The sequence below is a fragment of the Cornus florida genome, unplaced genomic scaffold (assembly GCF_030987335.1).
Source record: "Cornus florida cultivar Cherokee Brave unplaced genomic scaffold, ASM3098733v1 CherokeeBrave_3.0.0_Hap2_Chr04, whole genome shotgun sequence".
NCBI lineage: Eukaryota > Viridiplantae > Streptophyta > Magnoliopsida > Cornales > Cornaceae > Cornus > Cornus florida.
The window spans coordinates 18,229,320-18,245,313 of record NW_026775574.1 but is presented as its reverse complement, the minus strand read 5'-3'; the positions used below and the strand labels follow the sequence as shown (position 1 = coordinate 18,245,313).

Below are 15,994 nucleotides of genomic sequence, written 5' to 3'. Positions count from 1 at the left end.
ATTTAATGGAATTATTATTTATTAGTTTTCTTCAGCCTTTTATTTATTCTTTATTATTCATCTTTGTATTATGTGCTTACTAAATATTAATTATTTTGATATCCCCTTGTTTTATGAGCATAGACTTGATCAACCCATGTCTCCGGAATTAGGGGGTATCACAGCTTTCCTATGGACAAGACTTGAACTTAAGAAGCATGGCGCAAAGATTAACTGGCATTATATAGGCCTACCCAAAAGGGCTGGTGGTCTTGGAATCCTTCCTCTTCACTCTTGGAATAGAGATGCCATTATGAAGCATCTTTGGAACATGCTTAAAGGTAAAGATGGCATGCTTTGGATCACTTTGATCAACACTTATGTTCTCAGGGGTAGGAGTATATGGGAGGTTTCTACACCTGCACAATGTTCATGGACCTAGAGAAAGTTACTTTAACTTAGACCTGCTCTTAGACCACTTGTCAAACTCAAAATTGGAAATAGAGTGAATTCCAATTTATGGTTTGACAATTGGTCTCAACTTGGTCCTCTCCATCTTCTAGTTACTAATCAAGAACTCATCTCATCCATATTTGGTAGCAGGACCAAAGTAAGCACATTCATCTCAGGCCACTCTTGGATCTTTCCAACCACTATCACCAATCTCATTCCCCAACTCGCCTCATTCAACCTATTTCCCATTCTAAATCCAAACAATCATGACAAATTGTCTTGGATCCCATCACCATCTGAACAATTCTCCATTGCACACACCCTCAAATATCTCTCACAACATATCCCTACCTTAACTTGGACTCGATCACTTGGTCTGGTCGAAGCCAATAATTCCAAAACACTCATTTATTCTTTGGCTTGCTATCCAATCCAGACTGTCAACCTTGGACAGAGACTACACTTCCTACTTGAATACTCTTAACCTCTGCTCTCTGTGCAATCAATGCCCACAATCATATAACCATCTTTTCTTCCAATACTCATTCCATGCCCCATCTAGACATTTATACAAACAAGTTGTGGGTTCCACATCCTACCTTCGTCTTGTAATGAATTGATCGCATGGGTATCTCACCATTGGAGGGGTAAAGCGTTGGACTATAGAGCTCATACTTCTATATTGGCACTTACATCACTTGTATACAACATATGGGCAGCGAGAAACTACAGAATATTTAAGAAGAAAAAGATTTCAGCTAATTCCCTTATTTACAAAATTCTTGAAGCTATACGACTCAAATTGATGGTTGATCCTCCCATTGATTCACTAATTAACAAGCACATTGTTTGTGAATGGGACATCCCTTGTTCCATACTCCTACCACCACCACGACCATCGGATTAAAATATACTCGATGAAGGAGAAGATAATCTCTGTTTCATCTTGGTGCCAACCAATAGTTGTTTAAATGATTGTGGGAATATCTGTAATGTGGAATTTTGTAGGACTAAATGTCTTATGGGCCTATTGTATGGGCTTGGTCTTTACCTTATGGGTTGGGTCTTTGTAGTTTTATCCAAGCCTTCCTCAGGTTTCCTATGTATTGTTATTTATCTATTTATACAATTACCTTTACCTTTCAAAAAAAAAAAAAAAATTCATGTTATGCAAAAGCAGATTTTAACTTTTTATCAATAATATTTCAGAATTTATTATGAATTTATCTCTTATTTTGCGGATTCAAAATACCCTACTTTGTGGATTCAAAGCAACCCGTTTCTTGTGAACTATTTCACAACTTCTGCTATGGTCAGCATCACTTTAGATTCATTAAAAACAAACAGGCTTATGGCCTAGGACAAACAAACAGGCTCGACTGTCCGATGAAGGACCAAAAGCCTTGACAAAAAAGTGAGCCCAAATCATTTGGAACATAATTATAACTATCCAGCCCAAACAAAAGGCCCATCTACAAGTTTTGCTTGGTCATTTATTGCAAAATTCGTTTGATTAGTGATATATTTTATAATAAAAAAAATGTATGCATACCTCAAGTATTAACCGTCAGATTTCATTTGGCAATTAAAAAAAGTGGTTTATGCTTTTATATCCAATGGCTAAGATTTAATTCGTGCATAAATTCCTTACACACAACTGAGTAGGTAAACCGCCCTATTCAGGCCATATGATGCAATAATTAGATAATCAGAACAGGAGACCAAACCATAGAATGGACAGAATATAGCTACAATTGGTCTTACCCACTGTAGACTTACGTTGTACTCAATACTCGATCATGTTGGGAGTCCCCTGGTCATTGATTTCTGGTGAAGAGATAAAAGTTGGTGTGAGAGAGAAAATATTAGATTGTCACACAGAGGAGGAATGCAAGTACCCATCAATGCTAGGGTTGTAAGAACAGTGAGAGAAGTGAAAGATACTTAATTCATTGGACCGTGCAAAGAAGTTTCGCCATTACGAGGATCAATTAAAATTGAGTAATGATTTATGGACTGAATTTGGTCGTTCCAAATTCTAACTATATAAGTCAGGTGGTAGGCCCTATTATAACGTGGAATCCATAACTTCACTCACATAATTAGCATTCGATATATGCCGAATCCAGTCCACAAATCATCGTTCGAAAAAAAAAAACTATCCTAAAAATACCTTTTTACAGGAGAAAAAGCAACTTTTTGTAGCGTTTTATTGAGTCACCGTGTAAATGTTATACCATAAGATATCATTTTTCTTTACGTCTTTTCCTAAATTCTTAATACTATTGGCATACTTTGGTTTGGTTTCAACCCTATGTACCTAAATAGAGTTCGAGGGAAGGAAATAATTAAATTCTAAACAACTCGGTTTGGGGGAGACTTATGTCATAGATAAGGACAGAGGGAGTTAAGGCACAAGGGCACATCCCCCTAAATTTTTCATAATAATATATATATATATTTTAAAATATGGAAAGTACCTCCCTGAATTTTCTCCTTCCCTTGTAGAATTTTGTATATGTTTTCTATTTTTTCTCCTAAATTGATTCCTCAATCCTTATATTCTATATCTGTAAATATATTTGATTCCAAAAATATTACTTTCTTTCTATATATATATATATATATATATACTCGTAAACATGGACTTATATACATATACATTATAGTATAAATTTATGTTATGGCGTACAATACTACAATATGCCAAATTCTGACTCTGTCCCTTGTCATAGATGCAATATGTAAATGTCCCCTTGTTGAATCTATTGCTACAACTTGGCAGCTCCCAAACTCATTTTCTAATCCATCATCTTTTTCTTTTTCTTCTTCTGCTCCTCCTCCTCCTTTTTCTTCATTTTTTTTTATTTGTGTGTCCTTTACACCTTACTCTATTTATAGTCTTTGACACCAACTAAGAAATTTCCACATCAATTATGCTCAACAACTTTTCAAATTGGTACAGGAAACTGATTAAGTCATAAGTAACTGGTTCCGCTAAAGGTTTCACTTATTTGAAACATCGTTCCAACTATTCTGCTCAAATAGAACCAACGAAACCGGTTGCACTTGTCCATAATAGAATTCTCCATCAGAATTTTAGCCACAACTCTAACAGACAAGATAATTAAATTCTCAGTGATCAACGCCTCTCCTCCCTCAGCTGTTATTCAAGCTCTAAACAACTCACTTCAAGGAAGACTTATGTCATAGATGTAGTAAGTAAAAGTCCTTTTGCTGAATCTATTGCTACTACTTGGCAGCACCCAAACTCATTTTCTAATCCTTCTATTCATAACATGTTTCTTTTTCTTCATTTTTTTTGTTTTTGTTTTTGGGTCCATTGACACCCTTTGTTTCTTTGTAGTGGTTGCTATGCTTATTGCCTTTGATCTATACGTACAATTACGGTTGCTGCTTGGAGCTTACTGTGTTTAGTCTTTACTTCAGTTTTTATGTCAGCTTCTGGTTAAGAGCGCATGTTTTGATGGTGGTAGGCCCTAGGGATGACCTATGCTCCTATTGTAGAAATTATATGATCGACATTATATGCTTCCGACAATCACAACTTGACATGTAAGTAAAATTGTGAATATAATTAATACGTTTATTTACGAGTCATGATTGACCATATAGTTTGTACAAATTTATTTCTGATTTTCTATAGCTCTCTTGTTTACTGGAAAAAATTAAATAAATAAACAAAGATAAGCATCTGGAGTGTCAGGCCACATGTGAGGGACTTCTCTTTCAAGGTTGACGTGCACAGGTCCATTGGTGGCGTTACAGTTTTTATCTTTTCGCTCCACTTTTTGGGACAATAGAGAGGAGTAACACAAGCCACTAAATCTTTCCATGCCAAGACAGGTCAAGAATTGGAAAATCAACTACAAGGCAAATCTGTGTGCATGATAGATAGTACGTACACACGACATGTCTCCCCAAATTATTACCATATTAGAAAATTTTAAAGCCTGCTGTCAGTGGATGTGTTCAGAAGAGAAATTGAAGAAAACTCCAATTATTATAGACATATTGTTGCAGTCAACTATTAACGTGTTCGAGTCGTTGTTTGAATTATTAATGTGTTCGAGTCGTAATTTGCTGTATTGTTCGATATACGTTCTTTTTTTAAAGTTCGATATGTGATCTGTATCGGCCAATTTATACTGACTTTGTTTGAGTCCGTTACACTTGTAATTGTAACTAATACCGCGAAAGTGACCAATACTGCGAATCATGTGTTCGAGTCCTGTTAAAGATAATACGAAGTATCATTTGCAGAGAAAAAAACAAAAAAAAGAGGAGAAATAGCATCATGGCTACAAAAACTAGATCCTTTAATATTTTTATTATAAGTAAGAGCATATATGATATATCAAGTGCAACCCCTTTTATTATATATAATATATATATATATATATATATATATAGATGAAGTAAATACTACAAGTCTATGCATATATGGTTACAAATGGAGCCCAATGTGATTGACCACTCTAGTGGTCTAGTGGACTCACACTAGTGCATAGAAGAAGAAATTGAAAGGTCTGTCTATTACATAAGTAAGCTCCTAATGATAGCTGCTTGAGCACTGTCACTGTCTGTGGAAGCCAAGAGCTCCGACAACCGGTCACTTAGGTCATCCACCTCCCTGTGCAAGTTCTTGATATAGTTGCAAGTCTCCTGCAACACCTTTGAAGCCGACACCTATCCAATAATTTGTAACATCAATTAATTAGAAACAAACCAAAGTCACTACCCAAAATAATCTCATATATGACTAAGCTATACGTATGCATGCGCGCATACACATATATTATATATACACGCATTAAAACACATATACACAGTAATGCTACAATTGATTATCGGTTTTTTTTGTGCTAGACTACTCTTAGTCAGCAATGCATAAGAACAGAGTCTCTCTCCTCTTAAAGTATTTGTCTCATTGATTGACACGAAGTTTTTATCATTTTTCATACTAGAGTCTCTCTCTTCTCTCAAAGTATTTGTCTCATTAATTGACACATCAATCAGTAACGAACTCTTTATCAAGTTTTATATGTATATTTATATGTGCGACTAAGTCAGGCCACATCCACATGAGATAACATCTAATGCAAGACATGGTAATAAATGAGGATGTGGGTGTGACCAAACTTATCTACTATGAAGCAAATGAAGACCACAAAAATGTGAGGACTACTAGTTGAATTAAGTTCATGTGATCAGGAGAGAAAAGACCAAACTACCTTGTCTGAGCGCCTGTTGCGAATCTCAGGAATAAGTTGTTGCAGCTTGGACACCAGATCGGCCATCTGTTCATCAGTGATCGTTGAAGCTCCTGACTGCCTGGTACGCGATCTTCGGCTAGACATTGTCAGAATTAAAGCTAATGAACGAGAGGTATAACACAGAGAGACAAATGGTAGAGTATTACTAGAGAAGTGCTTGAGACAAGTTATGGACTGAGAGAGTGATGAAGAAGGAGAAATTTTGAGAGAGGAAGAATACTAAAGAAGTGGAGTTGGGTGTGAAGACAAGTGCATGGGAGAGAGGAGTGTGGTGTGATGGTATTTAAATAGAGTTTGGAGAGAGAAAGTGAGAGAGAGAGTTTGGAGAGAGAGAGAGAGAGAGAGAGAGAGAGATACGCCATATGGTGTCCTTCTCTGTGTGTCCCCAAACTGGGGTAGAGTTCAAGTGGGTTAAGAGAAATGTGCTTGTTTACTACCCAACTTTGCGGGCCTCTCTTGTGTCAGCCTCAGCACGCAAGCCCATGTTATCTTATTATCTCCTGTCATTTAAATAACTACAACAACACATGATATATATATATATATATATATATATATATATATATATATATATATAACTGCAGTATCTAAAGAAAATATTTTTTTTTGGTTGTTAAATCTATAAAATACAAGGACAATCTGTTAGTTTCTTTCACTTTCATATGGTAGGTTAACTAAGAGTATATTTGTGTGTATAAGTAGAACTAAGCATTTTTCTTTGTCAAGTTATACATAATACATAACTAGGACCTCAAGTCTAATAAGTATGATCTCACCTTCTCAATCCTGAGGTTAAGAGTTCGAATTCCAACATAGGCATATAGTAAATAGTGGGTGTGTCTACTTTTTTAACACTAAAAAAAAACCAGAACTACATGAGAAAGACTGCATTGTTGATCAGGGTACAGGATCCCATTGTGTTTGGAAGCGTTGTGTGTATGGTGTTGTGCACCAAAATTACTATTTTGGTGTACGATATTGAACACCGGCCTCTCCAATCAGAGGGTTCTCATGGCCTTCTTTTGATCAACAGTCAAAGGCTGATATAGGGGTGAGCTCTGGTGGACTTGAGCCAGGCCACCCCCAAAATTTTTTTTTTATTTTTTATTAATGTAAGTAATTTTAGTCCAAGCCAAAAATAAAAAATTATTAATAATATTAAGCCACTCAAACAAGCCCAAGTCAACTAAATTTATGTTTAATATTAACCTATTTTATTAATAATTTTTGAATTCGCCCTTATTAGCAGCCACATGAGATGACTAATTAATGCTAATGTGAATTTTTGGCCACCATGTGAAACACTGTGCCTTGTATTATGTGCGTTACATTGACCCATTCATTCTTTGGTGACACAATGTTAAAAATGCTTTGTATATGTTCCATATTACGTGAGACTGGAGTAAGCTTCGTCACGGTTGGATAGGAATCCCAAATATATATATATATATATATATATTAATAGCGAAAGCATTAATCTACTGACTATTGAGACATCTGTCTATTTAATTGTTACCCAACAAAAATAAGAATAAGATAATGACTAATAAAAAGTATAACCTTAAAATTGGTTGACTGGAGTAAGCTTTGTCACGGTTAGATAGGAATCCCATATATATATATATATATATTAGTAGAAGCACTAATCTATTGACTATTGAGACATCTATCTACTAAATTGTTACCCAACAAAGATAAAAATAACCAATTTTAAGGCTATAATTTTTATTAGTCATTATCTTTTTCTTATCTTTGTTGGGTAACAATTAAATAGACAGATGTCTTACAGTAAGTAGATTAGTGCTTCCGCTATTAATTTAATTTTTTATCTTTCTTATCTTTTGAAAAAAAAATAATAATAAATAAATAAATAAATTTTGCATTTTTTGCTAAGATCTCTTCTGGTTTTGCATCTGGTGTGAAACCTATCATTTTTGTGCCTTTCGTCAATTTTACTTCTTCTCCTTACTTAAAACTTATATATATATACACACACACACATACATACATACATACATACATACATGTGTATATGTATCATAGGTTCTCTTATTATGAGAGTCTGAACAAAACAAAAGGGGTTGTGATGTTCGCAACTGTGTGGTCTATGTCTGGTTCGTCTCTCTCCGAATTGGACAGATCATATTGTTTTTAAGAATTGAGTAGTATGGTGCGAAAGGGAAAACAAAAATACCAATTCGAATTTTAGTTTTTAAATTTTTTTTTTTATTTTCATTGTCTCAAGCGAAGAATTTGTGTGCTTGCTGTTGAATCCGTGAAGTAGACACAGATCAATGACACTTCACAAAATACAAAATTGAAATCAGAAAGATGAAGTACTGGACTGAAAAGTATGGCCGCCGGAGGCTTCTAGATTGTTTGAATTCTGATTCTAATGGTCTTGTTCTTTGATACAAATGCCTACAATTCATATAGATGACATAACGATATATATCTATATCTATAGGTAAAACTCTAAAAATTACTTAATAAAATTAATTCACAATAAATTTACAATAAAATATTTATTAATTGATATAAAAAGAATAAATATTTTTTATGAATTATTATCACAATATAACGGCCGGCCAATTATGTCAAGAGAGGACACATTAAGAATTCTAGAAAACCAGAATTCCAGATTGAAATAAAGAAACTCTACCAAAGAGTTTCATGTATTTATTAATTGATATGAGAAGAGTTTTTTTTTTTTTTTTAAAAAAAAAAAAAAAAAAAAGACAACTCTATAAAACTTTAAAATCGACCTAATAAAATTTAAATTAACTTATTTATCTATTTATTATTATGAATTTTTTAATAAAAGAATATTTAATAAGACAATAATTATTAACATAAATAATATTTATTAATTGATATATAAAATAAAATAATTTTTCTAAAACTCTACCACAAATTAGGTTTTATGATGAGTTTCTTAATAAAATGAAATATAATTAGACAAGAATATATTTAAACAAAATAAAATAATTTCTATAAAAATTAATCACAAATTACCTATTTTATTTTTAATAAAACTTTATCACACCAAATGCAAGCAAGATATCAATCTTTCAAAAAAATTTACTCCTAAATGACATCCACAAGGTATACAAGGAGTATTGGACTCTCAAGTCAAGCAATTTTTTTAAATTCTAAGTATTATGGTCCTCAAAAGATCAAAATCATAGCCCAGACTCTCAAATCATACCACATGCATAGAAATGAAATGCGACATGTAAGATATGTTAAAACACCCCCAAACTTAATTTGTGCATTGTCCTCAATGTACAAAGAAGCAACATATAATGGAAAGAGTATACTAAATGGATGAAGCACAATGGACCCGGTAACGGAAGCTTAGCTTTGGAAGGCGCACCCCCAAACTTAGATTCCAAAAACCTGTCTGAAAATGGTCACACTAACAACTGTCAAAGCATATGCATCAATGGTATAACTGAGAGATAAAATTGAGAACTGAGCAAAAATCATGGCATGTAGCAATGTAAAGCTCAGAACATACAGAACTGATATCAAATATTCAAGAATCCATATAGATCTGAAAATATCCAAAGACAAATCCAAATACTATCCAAGAAACTTCCAAAATAGTATCCAAAACAATAATATGAAATAATATCCAACATACCAAATATTTAAGAACAAATATCCAAATATCATGTAGAAAAATCACAGTCAGAGCAATAGAGATCATGAGTATGAGAGAGAACGAAAATGATGGCATCGGACAGAGAGATCTGGAGTAATCATGTCAGCAATATGCTGCAGCATGACAGACATCTCGATACTATGGCGAGTAAGTGAAGTGGTAAGGTCGATCCTCAAAGCTCCAAGCTCATGTCTCACCTCAGCTACCTTAGCATGCAGGGCATCAGATCTCTAAACTAAATCATCATGTCTCCCCACTAGATCGTCGTGTCTCCTCACTAGGTCATCATGCCTCCTCGTGATATCCTCATGACGACTAGTCATATCAGCTCTGAAAGATATAAAATCTATATGTAACTAAGCTACCTCTGATCGATAGCTGGAGTCAGTGCTGTAGGTGCAGAAAGATGGGCATGTGACGGGCCAGTCTGATGTGATGCAGCCGGTATATCTGGCTGGGACGTGGATCCGGAAGTAGTAATGCGACGCCTATATCTGGGAGGAGATCTATCAGCTATATCATCATTTGGAGCATCGCCTGCTACTGTCTGTCCTGGCTCTCTTTGTAACTGTGCCTGTAATCTCTTCATGTCCCTATTGGCTCTATTTTTGCGGCAGGCATTGAAGGTCTTGTTCCACCGAGTCAGATCATAAGCTCTCTTGGCCCTATCAGTGTCGGACTCTAGTATCTCCTTAGGGTCAAACTGGTATCCCTGGTCAATAAGCAGCTGTGTGATAAGGTGACCAAAAGGTAACAGCCATATCGCTGCTCGGGTAATGAGTGTAAAGTGCAAGTTCTTCCTGAACTTGTGGATAAGCTCCCAAATAAGTGCAGGAATAGAGAACCAATAGCCCTGGTCAACACAGTATAAAGCCTGGAATATCCCCTCTCTCCTCTGAGTGCCATGACCGGTAGGGTAGGCATTGAAGTGAAGCACAGAGTCGAAGAACCAGTACCGGGAATCTATCTCGACCCAGTCTAAAAATGAGTGCCCCTCATATGCCACCTGTGGTGATAAGGTGGCTACCATAGTCAGCTCAGGAGGAAATAGTGGATGGTCAAGGTAGAGAGGCTCCTGAGTATCCTCATCTCATGGAGAAGTGAGAAAGCAATGACTGGCAGCAGCTATAGTCGGCAAAGAAATGTCTATCTCATGACCATCGATGGTGGTGTGTAGAAGAAGTCTGTCATCCTTGTCCATCCGGAGGTGCTGATAGAAAAGAACAATCAACCGGGGATAGACAACTGTGTCTGCAGGAGTCATAATGGCTGCGCTACCCCGTCTCACAAACTCATCATAAGACCATTGGGTCTGATCCAATGTAGAAAATGTAGCTGTATCAAATCTATACTCGGTCTTCGAGGCTCTGTTAGCATAAGACTCAGCGAGGACCTCTCTAATAATATCATGCTCGGTATCCATGGTAGATGTATCAGAATGAACTGATGCCAAGGAGGAAGAAGATGAAGAAGAAGACTCTGCAGCTAGAGGTGCAGGCTGTGACACTAGAGGAACTCGTTTCCTGGCAAGAGTCTTTCGTCTACCCGGCATCTGCAAAAAACAATTGTAAATCAGTGCACAGGTTTAGGATAAGGTAAGCAACTGATAAGAAAACACAAAACATGCCCGAATCAAGTATAAGTAGATAAGGTAAACAGATAGGATCACGCTTGTGCAAGAAATGAATAAGAAAACTTCAGAATCATTACTCAAATATGCTTCAGCTAAACAAAACAAATCAGATATGCAAAGATGGCATAGAGGACAGAAAAGTCACATAAGAAACAAACTGAGCATAAATATGATCAATATGACCAGTATAGGCTGTGATGTGCTGATAAGCGCCGAATACTGTATATTCAAGCGCCCTAAATTACATTAACAAAGTCCATTAATTGATTATTTTATATAGATTATCTCCAATTGTATGTTTTTGCACATTTTCAGGTTAAATTGCAAAAAGGAAGCAAAAATGATGCTTTGTGGAGTTTTGAACATAGGAAGGTGCAATGCTGAATTCTGGCAGCAGTGAAATCCGGATTTGCTCACCATTTTTGACCTACCAAACTCGAGAACTGGACTTCCATCATAACATGAAAGATTTAGAGCTCTGAATCAGCTTTCCAAATCTTCAAGCAGTTCATCATTCGAAGTTTGGAGCAGAGAGTTATGATCTTCTTATTAGAGGTGCTCAGAACTGCCTGGCAGCAATGAAAGTCTGCCTTGTTCTTCAATTTCGACCAACCAGACCTGAGAATTGGATCTCCACCAAAACATAACGTTTTTAGAGCTCTGAATCAGCTTTCCAAATATTCAAACGGTTTGTCATTCAGAGTTTGGAGCACAAAGTTATGGCCGTTTTACCAAAGTAGGTCCGGGTAGAGCAAACCAAGCATAGGGCATTTTGCCCAATTTTTGAGTGCTCGAGGCCCTATTTCGAGCACTCAAAATTAAGGCAGAATTCTACACGACTCAGCCCATTTGTGCTCAGATTTTAGCCCTTTTGGATTGCCTCCTTTATGAAGTGGTTGGAGATGTTGGTTGGTAGCTTTTGGGGGTGGATAAGTGAACTAGATAAGGGAAGCAAAGCCACTCATTAAAAAAGAGCTTCATTTTCTAGCAAGATAGAGGAGAGAGGAGAAAAAAAGAGAGGAGTTCTTCAAGCAAAGGAAGGAGCACGAAAATGGAGTCTTGGATGGAGCTTCTTCCTTCTTCTAGCTTAGCAATGGGTTACTAACTCTTTCTTTAGGAAGGTGATGAAATCCCTCCCTTGTAAGCATGTCCTAGGGTAGTCTATATTGGGGGATTGCAATGTATATTTATGGTCTTTTTCATAGCTAAGAGCACTTCATTTGGTGTAATGAATGTTTATATATGTATGGATGATTTCTTTAGGCTCATTATCTTATGTTAGGTGATATCTTGTATTAATCTTTTTGCTTGAGTTTACATGGTGAGAATGGAAACAAGGTTATGAAATGATTTAATGGCATGTTGATAGGTGACTTTGATAGACCATTGCTTAGGAAATCCTTTGATGGTGTACGCTTAATCTCTAGCTCCATGTGCTTCATCATTTTGTCAAGAATTTGATAGTTTTTCATTTAAGTAAACGTGTATAAGCTACACCTTAGTTAGGTAGTCTAAACATGTTTACCCTTTTGATGGATTATACTTGTTTGAGACCTAATGTACCTCTTGATTACTTACATGGCAACTATGTGTTGCTATGTAGTTCTTGACCATCATATGTTGTTTTTCCCCTAATTTAGGTCTAATCTAGCATGTGTATAGGGATGGAGGCGGATTCACTTCCTGAGTCTTCTTTACTCGTCTTTCGTCTCTTAAATTCTTGCAAGTTTTTCATTAATCCATATTTCAATTCATAGTATAAGTGACAAACAATCAACAACTCTTTATTACACCTTATCATTCTGAGAATGATTCTAGACATTTAGGTTGCCTTATACTAGCGCAGTCCCAGTGGTTCGACTTACCCGACCAATAGCCCTATTTTACAATGATTCGTGCTATTGCGAAGGTTGATGTATGATTGACCAACCGATCATGTGCATAAATAATGCAACATGCATTAAGATCAAATGCAGTGAACAGGATAACATGGAGTGGATAAGCATGGCAACTATCAACCCAGGACTCAAGGAACAGGCGAGTTATATAATAAAGAATAAGTGAAATGCACGATTGCAAAACACAGCAATCCAAAGTATGTTATGACAAGTAAGTTCAATCCTGGACATGGTATGCAAATATATAACATACATCTGAATGAAGCACAAGTAAGAACAACTCCGGACAAAGAAATATCATGTACAGCAATGCAACAAAATCAACATCCTATGATCATACACGACTCGTGACTTCCTCTAATGCTCAAATGAAGCAGAGAATGGATAAGTATGAGAATACAAGAAGTTTACCATCTGAATGTCAGAATCTAGACCGAAAAGAATCTCGGTCATTAAGAACAGATCACAAGTGGAAGATATGAAGCAAATGGCAATGAAACAGATATACATCAATATCAAATAAACACTGTCCTAACTTGGTTCACATTTTAGTTCAACATCTCAACTAAGGCCAAAGAATAGATACAACATCTAAATCATGCATTTGAAATTCCAAGAAGCTATAAGACACCCCCAAACTTAGGATGAAACCTTATTAGGTGTGTCTCAAAGTCAATAAGTATGACAAAGATCAAGAATTGAATCACATACAAGATCAAAGGCACTTAGAACATGCAAATGGATGCAAATGAACCAAGCTTGAACTCAATTAAGGGCATTTTGGTCAATTATGGAATTTTTCAACAGTTTTGGGACAAAATTAAAATTTTGAGAACTTTGGGATCAAGACATTCAATTGCATTGTAGAAAAACTTCATGACAAGAATCATACAATGAATGAACAACTATAAAAGAAATTATACAACTCAACTTCACATCTTCAAATAAAGTTCAAAATTTTCCTTTTTAAATCATTTGAAACCCAACAAGTGTGATCATAAAGCATTTCAACAATTAGAGATCATTTTAGCCAAATAATGCACTTAGTCCATTGAAACTTTGCAAAGTAGTCCATTTGAAACATTTAACGCATTAAAGGCAAGACTTAGCATTTCTAGTTCAAAAGAACAAAATTGAATCAAGTCATACTTGCAAGCAATGTAGACAACAAATCCATGCATTTCATTCTCAAGACAAGTACATGGGACAAGAAGGAACTATGCTCATACAATCCAAACTTTGAAAGCCATTTCAAAATCAACATCAACTTTTCAACTTGTAAAATCCTTTCCAAATTCCAACTCAAAATTCAAGAATCAAATCTCAAGCCATTTTGAGTCTAAATGTGGAAATTTTTCAAAAATCTGGCATGGTTCCCTTAAAAGTGGACATCCTTAATGATTTTCAACATAAAAATTCACCAATTCAATCAACACAATCAATTTTAACAATTAATAAGGGACACCACCCACAACCAAACCAAAAATCCAATGAAAATTGCCTGTTATCCTTCTATCAACTACAATCAACTACATTTGAAATCATTTTAATGCTTGCCCATCACCATACAAGAAATATGAAATTCCAGTTCAAGTCATATACTTTAACAATTTTTAAAACCATTGGCAACAAGATTTTTATTATTATCATTTTTCCATTTTTTATTTGTTTTTGTTATTTTCTAATTTTCTGTTTTGCTTTTGGATTTTTAAATATGCACAAGTATATATACAAGATGAAAATCAATATGCTAAAATAAAATAAAAGCAAAATGATTTGAAAATAAAAATAAAACAATACAAAAATGAAAACTCAAAAGTTTGGAACTCACCCGACAATCTAGATAATAGAGAAGAGTGGAGGAAGAAATCGGGATCAAAACTGGAATTTTTCAAGCTCGCCGGCGCCGGAAAAGATGACCGGAGCTCTCCGGAAAATGCAGGTGGTCGCCGGAGCTAAATTTCGAACCCTCCTTGGCCTAAATCGGCTGGAGGTGATGAAAAGACTGGAATCCGAGGTGAAAGAAGCTTGGAAAAACTTGTTTTGGCCACCTTTGGGCAAAAACTTGCCGGCGACGATGGAGGTTTGGAATGAGAAGCTTCGGCTTCCTTGGGTCTCGCCGGAGTGAGAGAAGGGAGAAGAGATTGGTGATGTGAGGGAGTGAGGTTGAGAGAGATTAGAGAGAGAATAAGATGGAAGAGTGAGATGGAGGCTCGACGAGAGAGAGATATAGAGGAGGGTTAGCGTTAGGGTTTGAGTGAGGGAGAAGGAAAATAAGAGAAGAGAAAAAGAAAAGAAAAGAAAAAAGAAAAGGAAAAGAAAAAAAAGATTTCCGAAAATTTTCACCCCTCGTATTTTCGATCAATTGAAGTAATTCTATCGATCAAACACTTAACTTCGATCGATCAACTTGGATTTCGATCAATCGAACCTGCCTTTGATCGATTGAAATGGAAATTCAAAAATCCTCAACATAATTGGTTTGATCAATCGAAGTGGGACTTCGATCAATCGAATTTAAGTTCGATCGATCGAAATGTCCCTGGCAGTACTCAAAATGCAGAAAATGGCTCTCAAGCTGGATTTTTCAATTCAATTCTTATCTAGACGATGCAAGAACATGTAAAAACAGAATTGAGGGGGGAATAGGGTTGTGAAACCCTACGGAATGCACTAGTCTTTAACGTCTCTAGTAAGACGTTGGGCTCTTTTAGCCCAGATCAAAAATTTGTTTGGCATCCCCTCCTTGACGGGGTAAATGACATTTTGAGTCCCACCCAACAAATGGCTCCCTAAAGAACTTGTTGGGTTTGAATCAAAAGAGATTGATTGTCATTTGTCAATGCAACTTTTGGGCTTCCATGCCCTTTCAAACTTTGGTTTCAAAACAACATTCTTTGAATTTTTTTGGAAAATGAACTTTTGGAACTTCCACTTTCAAGCAAAGATTTAACTTTATCAAATTCATTTTCAAAACACTTCTCTACAACACATACTTTTTCATGCTTGTCATTCAAACTTGGGGTTGGATTAAATATATTCAATTTCACCTTCATATGCCCAAATG

At 35.7% G+C, this 15,994-nt stretch overlaps 1 protein-coding gene across 1 annotated transcript; it reads right to left on the bottom strand.

The window, feature by feature from the left end:
* Nucleotides 1–4,751: 4,751 nt before the first annotated feature.
* On the bottom strand, nt 4,752–6,101 carry LOC132302193 (transcription factor PRE6-like). The gene is made up of 2 exons (XM_059799069.1): nt 5,688–6,101; nt 4,752–5,142 (listed from the first exon to the last, which is right to left on the bottom strand). Exons 1-2 carry the CDS (start codon nt 5,811–5,813, stop codon nt 4,990–4,992), a joined length of 279 nt encoding a protein of 92 aa, XP_059655052.1. The 5' UTR covers nt 5,814–6,101; the 3' UTR covers nt 4,752–4,989.
* Between the last annotated feature and the right edge of the window lie 9,893 nt (nt 6,102–15,994).

Coding starts and splice junctions, on each gene's coding strand:
- LOC132302193 (XM_059799069.1), bottom strand. CDS start 5,813: ATGTCTAGCCGAAGATCGCGTACCAGGCAGTCAGGAGCTTCAACGATC. Junction 5,143..5,687: donor GCAACAGGCGCTCAGACAAG/GTAGTTTGGTCT, acceptor ATTATTGGATAG/GTGTCGGCTTCAAAGGTGTT.